Source organism: Hemicordylus capensis, chromosome 2 (assembly GCF_027244095.1).
Source record: "Hemicordylus capensis ecotype Gifberg chromosome 2, rHemCap1.1.pri, whole genome shotgun sequence".
Taxonomy (NCBI): Eukaryota; Metazoa; Chordata; class Lepidosauria; order Squamata; family Cordylidae; genus Hemicordylus; species Hemicordylus capensis.
In genome coordinates this window covers 96,029,835-96,050,847 of record NC_069658.1, presented here as the reverse complement: position 1 = coordinate 96,050,847, position 21,013 = coordinate 96,029,835, and the positions used below count along the sequence as shown (strand labels likewise).

Sequence of the window (21,013 nt, the reverse complement as noted above, 5' to 3'; positions counted from 1 at the left end):
TAGAACCAAAGCAAATAGGAGTTTAGTGCATAAGACACTGGTAAGCAGAGGCGCTCTTACCCCTGGACTTCTGGGCCGAAGTCTAGGGCCTCCACACCCCCTGAGGGCCTCCAAATCCTCTTTAGTCTGTCCTGGATGGTGCTGTTGGAAGTGGGGAAAGAAATATGTGGGATGAAAATATGTTAAGTTGTGTGTTGAAATGTTTCTGCTAATGCATATTTGCATAAATATAGCTGTTTATGTTCTTACATTCTTGTTAGTTCAGTTGTGGTTTGTACCCTCTAGAACCCACATGTTAAAAAATAGTGTGTGAGTTACTGTGTGCGTGGGGGGGCCCCTCCAAAGGCCTTTCGGTCCTGTTTCCAAAATTACCTAGCTGCACCTCTGCTGATAAGGATGTCGAGGGCTCACCAGGACTCAAATTCTTTAAATGCTACCATTCAGCTCTTTATATTTGTGATGTAAGAGGATTCCTGCCGTTGGACATGTGCAGAGTAGGTTTCTCTCGCTCTCCATTGATCGCAGGCAGGTCTGGCACTTCTCTCCACCAGATAGATCAGCCCTTACAGCAGTCTGCTACTCATTTAGCTGGGCTGTAAAGCAACCTAGGACCGTGCTCAAATTCCAACGAGGCAAAGGGGCCCCCACAGTGCCTTCGCCTTTGTGCCAGTCCTCTTAACTACTGCTAGAAGGAAAATGGGGGGGGGGGACAGATGATCAAGAGTGGGGAGAGCATGTGGATTGATTTCATCACCCTTTCCCTTATAATCCGAGCACTGATCCCAGGGTGATGTTCAGCATGTTCTGCCTTCTCTTCTGACTCGGGTCCAAGCCTAAAGGCAGATGAGACTGAGGCAATTTGTACAGGACTGTGCAACGTAGCCTTACACCTGTACGCCTGTGTCGTACGCGCCGGGCACTTTTCTCCCCCCACCTCCCGCTCGCCTTACCGCCGTGGAGGGCAGGTCATAGGAGGTGGAGGAGGGGTGTGAATGCGGCTGCTTCCCCATTGGCCGCTTGCCGGAGTCCCTCTCCCTTGTGCGGCTCCAGAGAGCGAGGACGCCTGGAAGGGGAGATTGTCGCCGCCTACTAGTTCCTAGTGCGGCCGGTGAGTCGCGGGCAGCAAGAGGGTGAGTGACGGGGGTGGGGGGAGAGCCCTGCTGGCTGTCTGGTGCGGGAGGGAGGCGCGTTTTCTTGCTTCTCCTGCTGCTGCTGCCCCGGCCGGGGAGGCTGGCTGCGCAGAGGCGAACTCCTGGGCGCGCGTTCCCTCCCCCTGCAGCAGGAGAGATCGAGTAGCGGAGGGGAGGAGGCGGCGGCGGCGGAGGGGTTTCCTTCCTTTCTCTCCCTCGGTTTGTTTAGCTGGGCTGCGGGCTGCTTCTCTCCTTCGCCAGCGCCGCTGGGGGAGGTGTGCAGGAAAGGCCTTGGAAGGGAGAAGAGCGAGAGGATCCCCCGCGCCCCTTTAGTCAGTTTAGGCGCGTGCGGGGATGCCCGTGCTGCTGGCTGGCTGCCTCAGCCGCTGAAGTGGTCTTCGCGGGAGCAGGCGGGTTGGAGGCTGCTTTACTCAACGTCGCGTAGTAGCGGCAGCAGCTCCTCCTGGCAGCACGTCCTAGTTGACCGGGTAACCGAGGGGGAGTCGCTGAGGAATGTGGCGTCTGTGCGGCTCGGAGGCGCCTTCCTGAGGTGAAATGGTGGCTTCTGGTCCTCTCGCTGTTGCTGTGCGGGAGAAAGGTGAGGTGTGCATGAAAAGGCTACGCTTGGAGTTTTGGAGACACGGCCCTGCCCGTCTCGCTCGCTCGCTCTCTTCTACAACGGCGTTATTTTAGGGGGAAACATTAGCCCTTTCAGATGGGTGTGTTTCCATTTTGCAGAAGAGAGGAGAGGCTATCGCCTATGTACGTGAGGCGGGGGAAAAACTGGAGCCTTCCATTTGTTGTGAGCCAGATTGCTAACCCAAGCAAAGGGGTTCTTCGAGAGCGAAGTGAACCAGCCAGTGGCCACGCAGGGTTCGTGGCTGAGTGATCTCTACTATGAGTCTGAAACCTGGCTTATTATGACACTTGGCACCATCAGTGATGTGTGTGTGTGTGGTGTGCACATAACCACACCCCTCTTGCAAATACAGGCATTTTAATTAACCCCACTGCTTTTCTCTCTCTCTTCAGGGCTAGCAGCCATGCATAAAGTGTTGGAGGATCCTACCAGGGATGCAGTGATGAGCTGAAAGGCAAAGGCAGGGACCTCTGTGTTGGGTTGTCTTTCTGAGGAGTGGCAGCTATCATGACTGTCTTCAGGCAAGAAAATCTGGAAGATCACTATGAGATTGGAGAGGAACTTGGAAGGTACTGTACTTGTTGGAAGAAAAGCCTATGTGCAAAGTCTTTTTATAAATAAAAAGCCATGGGGGGGGGGGAATAAGAACTGTATAACATGTGGGATTACATGGGAACCCAATGGTGATGTGGAATGAAGAGGGAACCTGTTCACTCCACAGGTTCAGGAACAGACACTGTATTGAAATGTGTATACACTTTCATTAGTGCCTTCCAATGAGCTGTTGTGCAGAGCAGGTTAAAGAATACACTGTGATATCTTAGCAATCTCCTGGTTTATAGGAGTGAGTACCTAGGCCAGAAGCCAAATATGTTGGACTAAGATTGGGGAATGAATATTAGCATTACTAGTACTGCCTTATAGATGGGTCTCATCTTAGATAAGTACCAAATCGGATGGCATTGTCTTTGAAAGGTGATTAGAAGCAAATGACATTTGCTGCTTTAAAAGCATAAGGCTAGTGGGTTGAGGAGCACTACAGTCACTTGTATGACTGTTTCATGCTGTGAGTAATGGATTATAAGAAAGGTTTGCATGGCTGGTTAATTTTGGTGTGTGCACTACATTTTGATGATAACAAGCTCGATAACAATAGTAAATATTAATGTATGTGGAACAATGCAAACTGGCATGCAGTATTAATAACCTATATAACTACATCTTGTTTTTCATATTAAGCCTTCTGAATTCAGATAATTTCTAGTATTTGTTATTAGTCTAATGAAGATCGATTGCTTTCAAGGTATCAGAGTTGAATTATTCCGTTCCAGACAAATGTCAGATCAAGAGATTTATGGTCATTAAGCTGTGTAGGTTTAACACGGTCTCCATAAAGCTTGTTAGTTGAATAGTACAGAATGCTGTGTCTGTGCCACAGCTTTGTGATGGAAAACCCCAACCACTGACTAGCGATTATAGTTTGCCTTTGCTTTTAAATCTCCCAGCTTAATTGCTAAATGAAGTGTGTGCTTTATATTATGTGGGTGCCAACATTCTAGTTCTAAAGATATTGTTAAATTTTTTTAAAGATGGAATTTTGGTGCTTATTTTAAAGACATTTTCTGGTGTACTATTTAATTTACTGTTCTTATTCATCTTCACAGCAGCCCTGTTGTGAAGATGAACCTTGAGGAAGGTTCGATAAAGAGATTGTGACTCAATTCAGATGTAATGCCAAGCTGTGGTTTAGTTTAGTCTCCTGGTTGGCTTCATATGCTTGCTCCCTCCTCCTCTTTCTTACAGACTCCTTCATTTGCTTCCATTTTCTTGCTAACCATCATGGACCCCAGAAGGGTGCGTGGTGGTGGTGGTGGGGGCACTGAAGATCCTTCTAAGATTGCCAAAGGGCTGAGCAAAATGTCAAGGCTGGTTGATAAAAGAGAAGGGGGAGATGCAACCTCTTCTCTATGATCCAGCAGCTGACTTCAGAACCTTGCTTGGTGTGCTTTGGAGCAGAGCTTCATGTGGAGGGAGAAGCCGAGCAGAGCTAAGGAATGTGTGGATGGAGATGTGATAGAGAGTGAAGACATAATTGACTGTGGAAAGGCTGAGCTTGGAACAGTGAGCTGCTACTTCTTTTGTACCATTCTCTGTTGCCCCTGCTAACTGAGTGAAGAGATGCCTTTTTAAAGTAATTATTCTCTTGTATTGAGAAGGGAAAGAGCAACTGGCCCCATCCAATCCCAACACAGCATCCCTCCGGTGGCTGTTGCTGGTATCTGCCTTATGTTTCTGTTAGATTGCGAGCCCTTTCGGGACAGTGGACCACCTTATTTAGGTATTACTTATTTTTCTATGTAAACTGCTTTGAGAACTTTGGTTGGAGAGTGGTATTTATATATTAGTAGTAGTAGTATTCATGAACTTTGTCTTTTCAGTACAGTTGGGAATCCTTTTTTGAATTCAATTTGAATTTTATGATTAACCCATTAACTGACTGCTCACCTTCTGAAAAAGCGTAGGTTTATTATCTAGCTGCCCAATCCTATGCATGTTTACTCAGAAGTAAGTCTCACTGAGTTCAGTGGGCTTTATTCCCAGGTAGGTGTGCACCTAGGCTATTAGCTGATTAAATAAATAACTATGCTGGCTCTGCCCATGCTGGGTGAATTGTGTATTCTGCAGATTATAAGAAAGCAAGGTAGGCCCCAACACATCCTGGAGCAAGAAAGTCAAAGTAAACAAAAAGTGGACCCCAGACTAGATACAATACCTCTGTCAGAACCCACATGTCATGAGAAATCTGTTTGTAACAGCAAGGGAGTGGGGAGAAGTACAACAAAAAATTGACATACAGTTTACTCTTCCTGCCCACTTTCTAAAGATTAGCCTTTCCCCCGCCTTGAGAATGGTGGTCGCCAAATAGGGATCATGTAAAAATATATCTGTTCTTTGGGGAGGGAAATTGAATTTATGTAAATTGCACTTAATTCCTGCTATTTTGCTCTCTTGACACATTATTGGCATGATATATGCTCCTTTTCCTTGGTTCCTCTGCTTTGTTGGGTTGAACTCAGTGATGCTTGATTCTGAGTAAATTTTACCGAATCATGAGTGTGTCTTTTGTGTTTTTGTAGGTTGTTGACAAGCAGGTCAACTTTATCATGCAAAGGGTTCCATAATTGAATTCCATAATTGTTCTATAATTTTTACTGTTAGCTGTTACCAGTTCTTAGATTTATTGTATTATACAAATGTACATATGGCTTTGATAAACTCATTTCAACAGTATTGAGCACGGTAGAGTATAACTTTATTATATACCCATTGTAAAAATGAGCCTGAAAAGTAGGCAATATTCATCCTGACTATCTTGAGCCTTCCCATTTTAAAAACACTTCATCTAGGTCCCTGCTAACCATAGTTTGCCATGTTGTACAAACATACAAATTATACTTGAAATGTTGCTTTCAAAATGCTATTTGTTACCACAGTTAGAAGTGGGTTCTGTAAACTGTGGTTTGAAATTAGCGTTAACCATAGTTTGTCAATTTTAGATGTCGCAGCTTCTAGTTAGCAAGAAGAACCCAGAACTGGAGTAGGGAGCCAATGAGAGCTGTTCTTGTGGTAGCAAGCATGACTTGTCCCCTTAGCTAAGCAGGTTCCGCTCTGGTTGCATATGAATGGGAGACTTGATATGTGAGCACTGTAAGATATTCCCTGTAGGGGATGGAACCTTCTGCTCTTCCCAGAGTGGCTCCAAGTTCCCTCTTTGGCATCTCCAAGATAGGGCTGAAAGGGACTCCTGCCTGCAACCTTGAAGAAGTCTCCGCCAGTCTGTGTAGACAATACTGAGCTAGATGGACCTATGGTCTGATTCAGTATATGGCAGCTTCCTATGTTCCTATGAATCAAGAGGAAAGAGAAAGCATGGAAACCCACAGAAGAGGTGCTCCTGGTTGCTAAACCATAAGTGACCAAAGTCTACATGAATGAGTGAGAATTTGAACCTGGTTTATCTAATGCAAAACATAATCAGTTCCATGTTGTTAAGCTGATGGTGGCTTTCTCTCTGTTCTTTAAGGAAGAGTAACTAAAACCTGTAAGTTTTCTGTGCTCATTTAAATGAAGAGTTTCTTGAATGTTGTTTTTGCTGGGGATATATAATGTCAAATGGATATTCAAAATAGGAATCTGCTATGGCTTATAATTGAAATGCTGTCAGATAAATCTGGGGGAGAGACTTTTCTGAACAGCAAAAAAATGCAATAGATAGGTTTGAATTCAGTAATGTTTAAAACTGATTTCTGGTGGAAAATATTATGTAGGCTAATGTTAACAAAAATATTTATAATAATAATGCTAACATAGACTTCACACCATCCAGTTTAAATTTAAACATTGCAGTTCTGCCATTTGCTATTGACAACATCCAGCCCCTTTTTATATGAATACGGTGGATATTTATATACTGTTTTTCAACATTTTCCCAAAGCAGTTTACATAGAGAAATAAAAATAAATAAATAAAATGTGAGCCCCAAAGGGCTCACAATATAAAAAAGAAACATTAGATAGATACCAGCATTAGATAGACACAGCCACTGGAGGGATGCTGTGTGGGGGATGGATAGGGCCAGTTGCTCTCCCCCTGTTCAGTAAAGAGAATCAACACTTTATACAGATGTCTCTTTGCTCAATTAGCAGGGGATGTTGATGTTTTATGTTGTTCATATTAGTGCTTTTTTCTGAGTATCTTCTTAAACTCTTAAATTTCCTATGTAAACACTTAAACCATATATTGAACAGAGCTAATTGGTAAGTATAGATGAATGTGTGTTTGAACATGTGCAGAAAATCTTAGAACAATTTTGTGGATGGCCCAACAGCTCAAAATGTTTTGAGTTTAGGTTTTTAAGTCCTGAGACTCATGACCAAAATGTTATGTTGGCAAAATGGTATTTTGGATTTCTTACCCATTCCCAATGTTCAAAAATCATTCCCAAAATCAGCAGATTTGATGCTTTTCTTCCCCACAACCCATTGATTTTAATTTTTTTCCCCTCCAGTGCTTGCTCTAGGGATGCTAATACTGCCAAAAATAAATCTTCAGCAAAAATGTATGTAAACTAGTGAAATGTGCTGATCTTGTTAGCTCTCGTGAAATCTGCTATGTCTGACTGTATTGATCATAAGCTATCAGCCATTTTAGACGATTGTCTAAAGATTGCTTTCATTATGGATTTATGAAAGTGCCTTATATTGAATCGGATCACTGGTCCATTTAGCCAGTCTAGTCTGCTCTCTGATTGGCGGCAGCTCTCAAAGGCCTAGCTTTTTCCTAACTTTCTTAACTTAGCTCCTGTTAACTGGCAGTGCCAATGGTTGCAAAGGATGGGCTTGATCATTGAGCAGGGCAATGGGGAATTTGAACTTGCAACTTCTGTGGGCAGAGATCAAGCATTCTTGCCAGGATTAAACTAGTAAGTCACAGAGTCCTGGATAATTACCTAAACTACACTTAAATTCATTTCACACAAATACTGTGTTGAGCTACACTCATATAGTGTAGTTTCAGGTAGCTGCCCATGTGGGTGGATGTAACTGTGAATCAGGCCTCAGTACTGCAGCCTTGAGAATAAATTCCATCGAAACTGGTGAGAGTTCCAGATAAATTGTTTGAGATTGGAGGGTAAACCTTTCACTTGTCACATTATCTACATTAAAATACCAAACTTAAAAGTAAGATTAGTACTCCCTGATTTATCTCTTAAACAGATGTCATAAGCAATCAGCTAACCATGCCATTTCATAAGGCCAAAGCAGATTTTAGTTCTATTTTGGGTGGAAATGATTATGAAATAGCAGCAAACATAAGCCTTTTTTTCCACATTGTTTCACTTGTGGTTACAAGCTGTGTGACTATGCATTTTAAATACACCATTTTGCAGTTCCTCTATTATACTTTGTTGTTTCAAGGACTCTGTGTATTTGGTTGCCAGAGTGCTGCATTCTTCTGAGTCTCTTATTACTCTTGATAAAAACATTCAAACACTTAATCACTATGAAGGTGGCTTATTTTTGTAAAACTATCAAAGTTAATGTTACTTAATTTAGAGAAGCCCTGTGTTATAGTGGCCTTCATCCTTTAACCCTGACATGCATGTAAGAGAGAAAAAGGAAATGCCTCAGGAAAGGCAGCCAAGGCATAAGAGCACAGGTCACCCATGGTATACATTTTATGATAAAAGAATTCAATGAATTAAGCATGTAGAAGATTTTCTTGAAATGTTTTACATATTTCAGAGCTATGCACATGACAAGGATTGAAAGATAACCGCTGCCTCCCACCCACCACCCTCCCTCACTCCCTAATGCATACAAGCAAGGTTTGTACAATCAGGCTTAACACAACGCCTTCATGCGCTTGCTCTCTCTCCCCCAGATGTTGTAGACAAACAGGAATGCAGTTGGCCTAATACCCTCCTTGGTAGTTTCCCAAAGGTATTTGGCTGGTCAGTGTTCTAGACAAAGTGCAGGACTAGGCCAAACCCAAGTCTGCAAACTTAATACAAGGCAGAGGTGGAGTCTAGACTCCAACCAAATTATCCTCCAACCCACATTTGCTTCTACATCACTATCAATTTTTGCAGAAGACAAACTGGTTAATTTCCTACAAGGTCCCACCCCAAATAAATCCCTCTTTAAATCATTTAGCATGCACACACACTCCAATTTTTCTTACCCATGTAAATCATGCAGTTAGGCCATACCTCTCTCCTTCTCAGTAAGTTGGTGAGGCAATCAGTCCCCCTAGTGGTGCCATCCCACTGATGGGTGGAGGCCCAGCCTTCTGCATTTATTCCTCCATGATTCAGAGGCCCCCAAATGCAGGTGTCCATGAAATGTTTTGAGCAATTCATGGGGCAGGTCGTGTATCCTGCTAACTAAACTTGTGTTGATGAGCCAGCACTAGAATATCATAACCTTAGATTCTGCCTGAGGGCAAAATAACCAAAACAAAAAACAAAACAAAACAAAAAACCTGAGGTAAAATTAAAGCCACACAAATTTATACTGGGGTTTTGTTTTTTGTTTTCTCACCCTCAATATGGCAGTGCTTTGTGCTATGCAAACTGGAGTCACTGGGGTTCTTTGCAAAGACCATGTCCTCTATACATAATGCTAGAAAATGTGGGAGAGCCAGCCTATGCAAAAGCAAAATCAAAGTGTGGCATTGCAAGCAGAATAGAAATATTATTGAAATCAATATTGAAGGACATAGGTTTTTGAAGAGAGATGTAAATTCATTCTGAAAGAGAAGAAGCAACATTGTAGCACATTCTTATACATATAAAGGTTTTACATTCTGAACAGCATAGAAATGTTAACTCAGCTGAAAAGAAACCAAGTGCTTGTGACTGTGGTGCCTGGTATCAGTAGGAAGTCAACAAACTTCTTGCATGCACTAGTTTCATTCCAGTGAAAAGTCTTCTATTCTCCTGCCGTTGACTTCTTGAAGCCTGTGTCAAATTAATACAGGTTACAACCTGGCACCATAAGATCTGTGAGAGGTTTCTGGTTATGTTTCTGTGCTCCTGGATGAGTCTTGATATTTTGAGGTGGGCATATTAGCCCTATGCATACATTACATTGTAAGTGTGTTCCAACATCTGTAGCCACAAAACACATTTTTGTATGTGTGTTTGTTTCAAAAATGAACCTGTGTACAGGCCCCTGAAATGCAGGATACAGATAGGAAGTATACTGCTGTATGTGCATTCAGCATAACGTGAATAACTATGCATGTGTACAGATTATACATGTGTTAAACATAATGTGTGACTAGGGGTGTGAAGAGCTGAAATTCTGCCTGACTAATGCTGCTTTCTCATTAAAGTGTTAGAAGTGAATGACAATAGGAATTGGCATTTGAAGCTAAAAACCTCAGTTTTTAACAAGGCTTACAATACAGAATGTAAAAGCACCCTGTACAGGAGGCCCTCATTATCCACAGAAGGCTAATATATACCAAATCTCATTGTTCGCAGTACACAGTTTCACGTGTCTGCTATTTTGGGGAGCACGGTTTGCTCTTTTACAGGGATGCTCTTGCTGCATGTGCCTGTGGGTTGAGAGAGAAGTTTGGTAGACATTGGAGTGTTTCTGTGAGGACTTGTATTTCTTTCATTTTTTAGTCTTTTAAAGCCATTTTGAGTTCCTTTGGTATCCTTTGGGAGCCATTGCTCCGGAGTTTTTTGAAGCTTTTTTGCACTTTTTGGAGTCATTTCTGTGGTGCCTTTTCAAGTCTGTGGGAGCCATTCCTGTGGGGCTTCTTGGAGCCATTTGGACTATTGTGCAGCCCTAGTAAGATGCTAATTATCAATTTTCCTTGTTAGCAAGATACATTGCTGTGCACCTTACTTATTTCTGCTTTCACCCTTATTTTGTGGGGTTTTGGGGTGATTTTTTTCCAGTCATTTTCCTGGGCTCAGGAACCTAACCAACCCAATTCCCGTAGACTTAAGGTTTCATTGTTTGCTGTTTCATTATCTTTGGTTGTAGGCCAGAACAAAAACCCATGAATAACAAGCGCCTCCTGTACTTGTTGAAGATCATATTGACATTTAAGTCAAGGTAATGCCACTGACAAATCATTCTTATATTGTCAATGCCTAGTGTTGGGGAAGTTCTCCAGAGATTATTGTGAGTCTTGATTCTTTGTCTTCTTTAAAAAAGAACAAACTACTATGTGTTCATTATGATGTGGCTGCAGTTCTGTAAAATTCTGTCTTTTGTCCATTAAGATGAGCAAACATCCTTTCTTGATTCACTAAGTTTCCACAGCTATCATCTGCTTTGCATTACTTGCTTTGTGAAGGTCTATTGAAAATAGTGGAGTAGAATGTGCCTTTGTGCTTGTAATATCCTTTTGGGAATATGGTGGAATTACTTTTTTTTTCCCCTTAAGCTTTTGCTAAATAACAAGGTAGACCTTCAGTAATAACTGGCAGCCCAAGCTACTCTCAACATAAAGTTGTGCTGTATGTTGTATGAGATGTCATTTCGCTGTTTGGGGTGTAATATAGAAATGGCAGCCTGGGAAAAATTATGGAAAACTGATTTAAAATTTACTGCATGTTATGCTTTAAAAGAAAATTACTATAAAATGATGTATAGATGGTATTTGACACCAAAAAAATTGGCACTAATGTATAAAAATGTTTCAAACAAATGTTGGAAGTGTGGACATTCTGAAGGTACTTTTTTTCATATGTGGTGGACCTGTGGGAAGGCTAAGGCCTATTGGGATATGATATATAATGAGTTGAAGAAAATATTTAAAATGACATTTCCTAAGAAGCCAGAATCTTTCCTGCTGGGAATAACACAAGGTGTAATTTCTACAACTAATTTAACATTTTTTATGTACGCTTCTACGGTGACCAGAACAATATATGCACAGAAATGGAAGAGTAATGAACTGCCTTCAAAAGAAGATTGGCTGATAAAAAATTTGGAATATGCAGAGATGGCAAAACTTACAACATTGATAAGAGATCAAAGCTTAGAATGTTTTAAAGAAGATTGGAAACCATTTTTGTTGTATTTAAAGAACTATTTTCCTACTATGGATTTTACAGCAGGGTTTGAAATTTAATAATAATTGTAGGTTGGGTAGATTAATTGTGTTTGTAAGGGTTTAAATTTATGTTTTGAATTATTATTATAGCAAGGGTAAATTTTATAGCTGATGATTCACGAAGAGATGTGAGTGGGAAGTCCACTTTTGTTTGTTATCAATGTTAATATTATTATTGTTAAAATCAATAAAAATTGAATTTGAAAAAAAAAGAAGAGATGTCATTTCGCTGTGCTGTATGAGATGCCATTTAGACTTGGCCAAGACATGTACTATATTGAGAAGGGAGAATGGACTGTACTACTTCAGACTGCAGGTGGGGAAATACAGTTCTGAATGTTTCTTCACATAAGCAGCTCACTGCAAGGCGGAGGGGGGTGGGGAGCTAAAACAACCACAAGAAAGATTCTAGACCAGTCTTTTCTTAGTTATGCCAGTTTTTTGCTTGCGCCAAATCTTATTTACATAGTGGAAAATTAAAAAATGTGATCCCCCACCTGCAGTCTGAAGTGGTACTTCAGACTTAACATTCCTTCTAGAAGCTTATGGTGTCTGCAGTTCCATTAAAATACTCGTTTCTTTCAAAAATTCTGTTTTAAATTTCATGGTGATGGTCATGCTAGACAAAATTCCTGGCATCTAGTTATATAACTTTCTATTTCAAACCTACTTTTAATCCTTTTACACAAGAATTGTGGTTTTTTGGTTTGAAAATATTCAGTTTTAGCTTGTATTACATCCTATTCAGAATTGATTTTGTCACTTAATATATCAGTGACAAAATGTCCTATATAGATCTAAATTACAGTTAAAATACAATAAAATGTGTGTCAGTTCATGTGCAGTTAAGAACTTTTAAGCTCCATTTATTTCAATGAAATACTTAGTTCAAATCAATAGCTTATTTATTTATTTATTATATTTTTACACCGCCCAAAACTTATGTCTCTGGGCGGTTTACAACAAGATTAAAAAGTAAAACATTAATTAAAAACAAAAGCAAAACAAAACAAAAATTTAAAAGCAAGAAATGTAAAACACAATTTAAAATTTTTAAAACAATATTCTAAAAACAACATTCAAAACATTATCAGTTAAAAGCCTGTGTGAAGAAATGTGTCTTTAAGGACTTTTTAAAGGATGTCAGAAATGGGGAGGCTCTTATTACACTGGGGAGTACATTACAAAGCCTCGGGGCAGCAATGGAGAAGGCCCGTCCCTGAGTAGCTACCAGACAAGCCGGTGTCAAATGCAGATGGACCTTTCCTGATGATCTCAATGGGCGGCGGGGTTCATTACGAAGAAGCCGTTCTCTTAAAAACCCAGGGCCCAAGCTGTTTAGGGCTTTATAGGTTATGACCAACACCTTGTATTTTGCCCGGAAACATATCGGCAGCCAGTGCAAGTCCTTCCATACAGAAGTAATATGGTCTCTCCGAGATGACCCAGAGACCAGCCTGGCTGCCGCACTCTGGACCAACTGTAGTTTCCGGACTACATACAAGGGCAGCCCCACATAGAGCGCATTGCAGTAATCCAGTCTGGAGGTTACAGCAGATGTACTACTGTTTTGAGGTCGTCTAACTCAAGAAACGGACGCAGCTGGTGTATCAGCCGAAGCTGATAGAAGGCACCTATGGCGACTGTCTCAACCTGGGACACCAAGGAGAGACTTGGATCCAGAAGCACCCCCAGACTGCGTACCTGTTCCTTCTGGGGAAGTGTGACCCCATCCAGAACAGGCAGATCAAACTCGTCTCTCGAGTTCCGACCCCGCACAATGAGTATCTCCATCTTATCTGGATTCAGTCTCAGTTTGTTATCCCTCATCCAGCCCATTACCAACTCCAGGCAGGCATTTAGGGAGGTTATGCCCTTTCCCGATGATACTGACATGGAGAAATAGATTTGGGTGTCATCAGCATACTGATAGCACCCTGCACCAAATCTCCTGATGATCTCTCCCAACGGTTTCATGTAGAGGTTAAACAACATTGGAGACAATATGGAGCCCTGAGGCACACCATTAAAAAGTTCCAATTTTGAAGAACAGCAGTCTCCAAGGGACACCATCTGGAACCTGCCCGAGAGGTTAGGAGCGGAACCACTGCAAAGCAGTGCCTCCCACCCCCAACCCCCTCAGACGCGCCAGAAGGATACTATGGTCAATAGTATTGAATGCTGCTGAGAGGTTCAAAAGGACCAACAGAGTCACACTTCCTCTGTCAATTGCCAATTGGAGATCATCCATCAGGCCGACCAAGGCAGTCTCCACCCCATAGCCAGCCTGAAAGCCAGTTTGAAATGGGTCAAGATAATCAGTTTCATCCAAGACTGTCTGGAGCTGTGAGGCCACCACCCTCTCAATTACCTTGCCCAGCCACGGAAGGTTGGAGACAGGCCTGTAGTTGTTCAAACCTGAGGGATCCAGGGTAGGCTTCTTCAGAAGCGGTCTAATAATTGCCTCCTTAAGTCAAGGAGGCATCGTACCTTCCCTCAGAGATGCATTTATAACCTCTACCAGGCCTTCTACAACAACCTCCTTGCTAGATTGAACAAGCCATGTCAGACAAGGGTCAAGAGCACAGGTGGTGGGCCGCACCATTCCAATCAGCTTGTCCACATCCTCAGGAGTCACAAACTGGAACTGATCCAGCCTAACCACATAAGATGAGTCACTGGATACCTTCGCATCAGATACTGAAGTAAGTGCAGAGACAAAATCCAAGTCGGCCCGAATACGAGAGATTTTTTCCACAAAGAATTCATTAAACACATCACAGTGGGTAATAGATGGTTCCAAATTCTGATTCAAGGGAGAAGGGGCACATGCTAGCCCTCTCACAACCCTGAACAACTCCGCCGGACGTGAACTTGCGGATGCAATACAGACAGAAAAGAATCGCTTCTTTGCCGCACGTATCGCCTGAGCATAGGTCTTCAAATGAGCTCTATGTTGCAATCTGTCAGATTCAAGCCAAGTTTTTCTCCACCTGCGCTCTAGTCGTCTACCTCACCGCTTCAGCCCCCGTAGTTCTTCCGTATACCAAGGGGCCAGTTTTGAAGCGGGTCAGAGAGGACGCTTAGGAGCGATCATGTCTACTGCCTCTGTGAGTATGTTGTTCCAATTCTTCACCAGGACATCAACAGGATTGCCGGCAGAGCCAACACAGAATCCCTCCAAGGCTTCTTGAAATCCTATGGGATCCAATAACCTTCTTGGGCGGACCATCCTAATAGGTCCCTCGACCCTGCGAAGGTGGGGTGTGACTGTGAGTCCAACCTTAACCAGATGGTGGTCCGTCCATGACAATGGGGAAATCACAGGATTCCCCACCCACGGAACACCACCCTGATCAGAGTGAAAGACCAAATCAAGCGTGTGGCCTGAAACGTGCGTCGGTCCCAAGACCACCTGAGATAGGCCCATAGTCGTCATGGCCGCTAGGAACTCCTAAGCCGCCCCAGGACAAATTGGTCCCGAAATGAATATTGAAGTCCCCCAGCACCTCAAGCCTGGGCGACTCCAACACCAAGTCCGAGACCAAGTCTGTCATCTCAGCTAAGGACACCAACAGAAGTCCCAGTCTATCCCTGGTCCCCAAACGTAAGTACACACATTCGATATGGTCTGATACTCTAACAGGAATCCTGGTAAGGGGGATATTATTCTTGTAGACCAAAGCCACTCCACCTTCCCGCCCCCGGTCCCTCACCTGCTCCTCAACAGAGTACCCTGGAGGGAGAAGCCGGGACCACACTGGGCTCCCAGCCTCCCCCAACCAGGTCTCTGTAATACATACCAGGTCGGCACCTTCATCCAGAATAAAATCATGGATGGTTTCTGATTTGTTCTGGACCGACCTGGCATTACAGAGCAGTAAGGTGAGGTTCCATGGGTGGTCGGCACTGCTCCCCAAGGTCAAAGAGCTGGCAGGATAGCCAGAAGGGGAAACAGTTATTAGATTTCTATGTTCCCTTCCCGTGTAATGGCCTGCTGACTTGCCAACGTTACTTCTTCTGTTCCCCACCATCACCGGAATGGCTGCCCCACAGTCAGTAGACACGCCCTCTGTCTCCCCATCTCCAGATAAGCCCAGACACATCATACAAGTCCCTCACCCAGGACAAATTAAACAGAAGCCCCTTTATTAAAATTCCTCCCACATACAAATACCTGGACCAAGAGACCTGGCCTTCGCCCTCGCTTTCCCCACCGAAGTGGCTCCCCCAAATATAGCAATTCTTATCTTTGGCTGAATGGTTTTCCAGTGTGTGGGTCCCAATGTTTAGATCCAGAAGTTGGATGTTATTGTACAGTGCAAATACTGAGGAATTAGAACTATTTGAGTCTTGCTTTGATATGATATATAAGTGCCAGTGGAATTTTCATCATCATTGGAACAAACACTTGTAGTGGTGCACTTTTCAGTTGGCTGTTCAGCTCTGTATGTCGTAACGTCGTCTATTGTAAATAAGAGTCTTACAAAATAAGATCACGTTTGAAGTGCGTGCTTATTTTAAGTTAAATGCCTGAAGAAAATGCAGACCCACAGCCTGATGTGTGAAGATCTAGTTTTGGGAATACTTGCAAAAGGGATATACCATGCAAAGACTGACCAGGTTACTGGAGTGGAGTAGTGCTCTGTTATAACTTATATAAAAGTCATCTTATAACTATATTTGTATACGAGGAACTGTGTATTGAGTGGGACTGTGCTATTACTTCAGCCTAGATTCCTGCCTAGATTACTTCTGCCTACTCAGGAGAGAGATTGCACAAAACCATGGTTAAGGAAACATTTATTATTCATTTATTGCATTTACTTATGGCCTAACACCTAAGTCTCAAGGTGGTATATACAGCTTAAAACAATAAATAAAACTCAATAAAAACTATCAAAACAATTTTAAAATCAGGGAAGTGGCCTGCCTAGAGAGCAGGAGGCTATTGGTTCAAATCCCTGCTGGTTCCCCCCCCACACTTATATCGCAATAGCGATATAAGAAGGTGCTAAAAGGCACCATCTCATACTGCATGGGAGATGGCAATGGTAAACCCCTCCTGTATTCTACCAAGTATTCTACATGGCTCTGTGGTTGCCAGGAGTTGACACCGACTTAACGGCACAACCAATCAACCAGCCAAAATCATAAAACTTTTAAAAATAGTTTTAGCAAAAGGCCTGAGAACACAGGTGTATTTTTTTTAAAGGTAGCCAAAGATAGAGACGCTCTTATACTGACAGGGAGCACATTCCAAAGCCCTGAGGCAGCCACAGAGAAGTCCTGGTCCCACGTCGCCACCAAACAAGCTGGTGGCAGCCATAACGGAACCTCCCTATGTGATCTCAGTAAGCGGCAGGGTTCATGACAAAGAAGGTACTCTCTAAAATATAACATAACTATAAAATCATTAAAAAAACATAACTATAATTTGAGATGATGTCCAAATTGACAAACTATGATTTGCGATTGGGTACCAAATGGGAATAAGAACACATGGGTTGAGGTAGATGCAACCATGATTTTTGCTGTGATTTAAGATGTATGCATTGACAAATCACAGTTATGGCTGTTGCTCTATGGCACCATAGTGATGGGAATGCAGAGCAGATGGAAAGAGAAAACCAACAAGTAGCTTTTATGTTTAGAGCAAACCATGGTTTGGCATGTTTGAATTGAACCATTAAATGAAATAACAATTGGGACTTGTATGTGACAAGAGTTATTTCTTGCAGAACTTAAAATGATTAAAATGTTAGGTTTTTTAATTTGTTACTTTAAAGAAAACATAATTTGTCTAACAGTGGAAATCAGGAACTCTTCTTAACCTAAGCATTACATAATTAATGTTTTAGTAGATGATACTTTTGGCCTGGGGATGAATAGGTGCAGATGAGCTTATGCATATGGACTTGCACGATCTGTTACTCTCTGTAATTGTAAGTCCCGCTTTAGGAGACAACAGTAGGTGAAGCTTCTGGTCTCTTCCAGATAAGCAAGCTAAAACAACATGGGATGCCTCCTGCCCAGAACAGGTTCCTGTGTGAGAGGAATTCAAATATGGGTGTGATTTCTGAAGAATATAGGTCTCATGGGCATTTCCCCAGGAATACTGAGTCTCTGTCTCTATGGCATGACTATTGGATTCTTGCTGTACTAGCATTTAGCAAGGTTCTTTTATCTTATTTAGCAAGGCTCTTTTATCACAATATGCAGTGCTCATATGAGGATATTGTGCCCCCAAAAGCTGTTTTCCTTTCAGTTGGGCTGGTGTCTAGTTTCAGAGCTTGGCTGGGGAAACATAATTTTCAGACTTACTGGTGGGGTGGGGAGGTGGATTGATTTTAAATGCGTAATTTAAATTCTCCAGAAAAAATGCAAGTCTGTACTGAATTGATGCCCTCGGAGCCATTTATTTTAACCTCTCTTCCCCCATCCTTCCTTCCATCTGTAAAATATGAATAATGAACTGCCTTATAGAGATCTTAATAGGGACGTGCACAAATCAAGATTTGTTCACTGATTCACACAGCCAGGGCAGCTTGGAGATCAGGTCTGTACCTGCTCCGCTCACCACAGCTTCATGCTGGGGGCTGCACCACTACAGCTGGAAGCTGCAGCGAGTGGCTGAGGAGCAGGTATGGACATGCTCTCCTCCTTTTTAAAAAGGTGTCCTGGCTGTGCTTCGAATCAGTGAACAAATTGCAATTCATGCACATCCCTAGTTTTTAAGAAGATGAGTGTAAAGCATATTGAATGCTGAAATGAAGTGACCCATTGATCACACGAGATGTGGGTGTGGTAGTTGTACTCTATTGCACTGAGCCCAGTTATTGTAGTTGCGTCATTCCTTTTTGAGAGAAATAGCCCTGTTCAGGCAAGCTCCACTCACCACAGTAGCATGCTCTTTATACATACCTCCCCAACCTATTTTTCACACTTGTAGCATTTGTCTGCAGATACAACCATTGTTCTTGGGGTGAAATCCTCCCTTGATTAAGAATGCTAGGCACCCAGCATTGTCAATAATGGGGAGGATCTCTCCTCAAGTACAGTGTTTATCTTGGCAATCAAATGCTGTATATATAGAGAGCGGAGGTATGCGGTTAAGGAGCAAGTTGGCACATGAGGTGGTGCTTGCCAGAACACTCCTGTTGGCACTGCAACAGCATATGTAACTACATAATGCCTGAACAGGGTAGCCCACCCCAGAAACCATATATGCCCACTCTGTGTGGAGAGAGTGGAAGATTATATGCAAGCTAAAGTGTTTGACAGGGATACTTGTGCAGCAGGGAGAAGCCTGCAGTGTATGCAGATCTGGTGTTGGCTGCCTTTTACCTACTGTGTTGGACTTGTTAAAAGGTAGGTAATGTTGATGAAGAGCAAGGAATCTGACAAGCAGGGAGTCTTGCCAAGGAGGAGTGCTGCTGTGCCTGCATCTGCATTCCCATTTCCTTCCCAGATCTAAACACCAGGCTGTTGAACAGCCATGTAGGTACAATAGCCCTGAAGCACAGTTTCCACACAGCAGCTAGAAGAATGGCTAAGTGGGTAGGCTGTCGGATGTGCCTAGATTATTATCATCATCATCTCCTCTACTCATCTAAATACTGGCCTGGATTGTAAAAATTAGAATTCATAGTATTAAAAGTCTGTGGTAACTCAGATCCTATTTACATGCAGCAGTAGTCTGTAAGGCACCTTTCCATGGTGTAATGCCATATTATCACACCAGAAACACGTGGGCATGGGAAGTCATTGGTGATTCCTACCAATCATTGTTCCCATGCTGCTGCAAGGATAGAATTTACAGGTATGTAAATTGCTCTTAAATGTGATGTGGTGTTCAGCAGTTCAAGGGCAGCGCCAGGACAATGGCGAGCAGCACCTTTAAAAGTGAATAGAGCAGGTCCTTACCTGCATGCCACTACTCCATGCAGTTCCTGCGCAGCAGCAGTAGTAACATGCACATGGCCTCCATGCATGCATAGAAGCCCTTTGCATGGTCAGCATGGTATTGTTGACCATGCACATGGCCTCTGCACATGCACAGAAGGCCTTTTTTTGGTCATCTGTGTGCTGCTGACCACACACATGGCTTCCGCACGTGCATAGAGGCCATGTGCCACCACCGTGCATGCGCTGCTTGGAGGAGCACAGCAGCAGGAAGCTGCGTGGAGCAGTGGCACGCAGGTAAGGAACTTCTCTACTCACTTTTAAAGGTGCCACTCTCTGCCCTCAAACTGCCAAACCAGTTCGTGGTTGGGTCAAACTGGCACTATCTGATTCACAGAACCATGAACCAGTTCATATTTCAACCTGTGCATGGACCGAGGTTTGTGTTCATCCTCACTATTGTCTTCACTGATGCTTTCCTTGGCTTTCATATATATCAAAATAACTTAGAACAAGGCTTGACCTAATTGCTTAGCGCATGTGATCATGGTTGTTCCCTACATCTAATCAGCTAAGCCTCTAGTCATAAGTTCTTTTTAAAAAGTCATGTTTTCCAGTGAGTGAATTAACTATATCAGTAAGAGATCTACGTTACAGCTTCTAACAGCTGTACAGTTGCCCATAGCTTTATTTCATGTGTGGCGTTATTGTCCCTGACATATATTTGGACTTCATTATGTTGTCCTCTGATTCAGTGAGTGAACTGGATGTTTTACTTTTGTGAGCAGAGTAAAACTTGCCTGAAAAGATCTGAGCAGATGGAATGACAATTGTAGACTGCATATTTGAAATTGGTCAGATGAAATAGGCCTGTAAGTATTTGCAGACCACGATAGCTAGCTAGTTAGGTTTCAGTGTTCACTCTAAGGTATGCACATGTGTGCATGCTCACAAGTTTTTTTTATGTCTACTCTGTGAGTTTTAGATCCTGCTCAATTGAACCAGGAAGGCTGCACTCTGAATGCATGTGCGCGCACACTGCCTGAATATTGCTGCCCAGAACAAAACTCATTCTGCACACAGGTGAATAAAATTAGAGAGGACAGCTAGTCTTTCAGGACAATAACTTCCTACCTGTGGGTTTCTTCCTCTCAGATACATCTTTGTATAAATGCTATATACTAGAAGCAATTCAACTTATATTTCCAGAGTAATCCTAAGCATGTATACTCTGAATAATGAGTTCAATGGGATTTACTTCCCAGTAAGTGTGTTAGGATTAGATCTTCAGTCCTGAAGAAATGGGTTGGGAAGATCAGCATGTATTGCTGAAAGAATTTCTAGTTTCAGCCCAGAAACTTCTCATCAGCAGGCATCGGTCTGATTCCGGCATCATGCCTAACCATGGTTGACACTATAGTTTAGTTAGCAAACAGTCGTTTGAGCTTGCAACTGTATTGTCAAAGCATTATTTAGCTCACTGTTCGACACCTGTGCCTTGCACTAGACATCCTTTTGACGCACTTGCCACTTACTAGAGTTCCTGGATGCTGTCCCAAACTGGTCTACCTTGCCTGACAACTGCTGAAGTTATATTACATGTGCTGCCACAGTATCATTCACTCCTCCGCACAGCTCCTTTTTTACACCCTGCTTTTCTGTCCCTGATTCAGTGCATTTATTCATAACTAGGCAA

The 21,013-nt window shown here is 42.7% G+C and overlaps 1 protein-coding gene across 6 annotated transcripts in view; it reads left to right on the top strand.

Annotated features, from left to right (window-relative positions):
* Positions 1 to 962: 962 nt before the first annotated feature.
* Positions 963 to 21,013, top strand: part of DAPK1 (death associated protein kinase 1) — a 157,476-nt gene continuing 137,425 nt past the window's right edge. Inside the window, exons 1-2 of one of the 6 annotated variants that reach the window (XM_053292217.1) lie at positions 963 to 1,108; positions 2,163 to 2,339. In XM_053292217.1, the coding sequence (XP_053148192.1) occupies positions 2,278 to 2,339 (62 nt within the window). In that variant the 5' untranslated portion in view covers positions 963 to 1,108; positions 2,163 to 2,277. The other 5 variants (XM_053292215.1, XM_053292220.1, XM_053292219.1 and 2 more) reach the window with 5 other exon arrangements.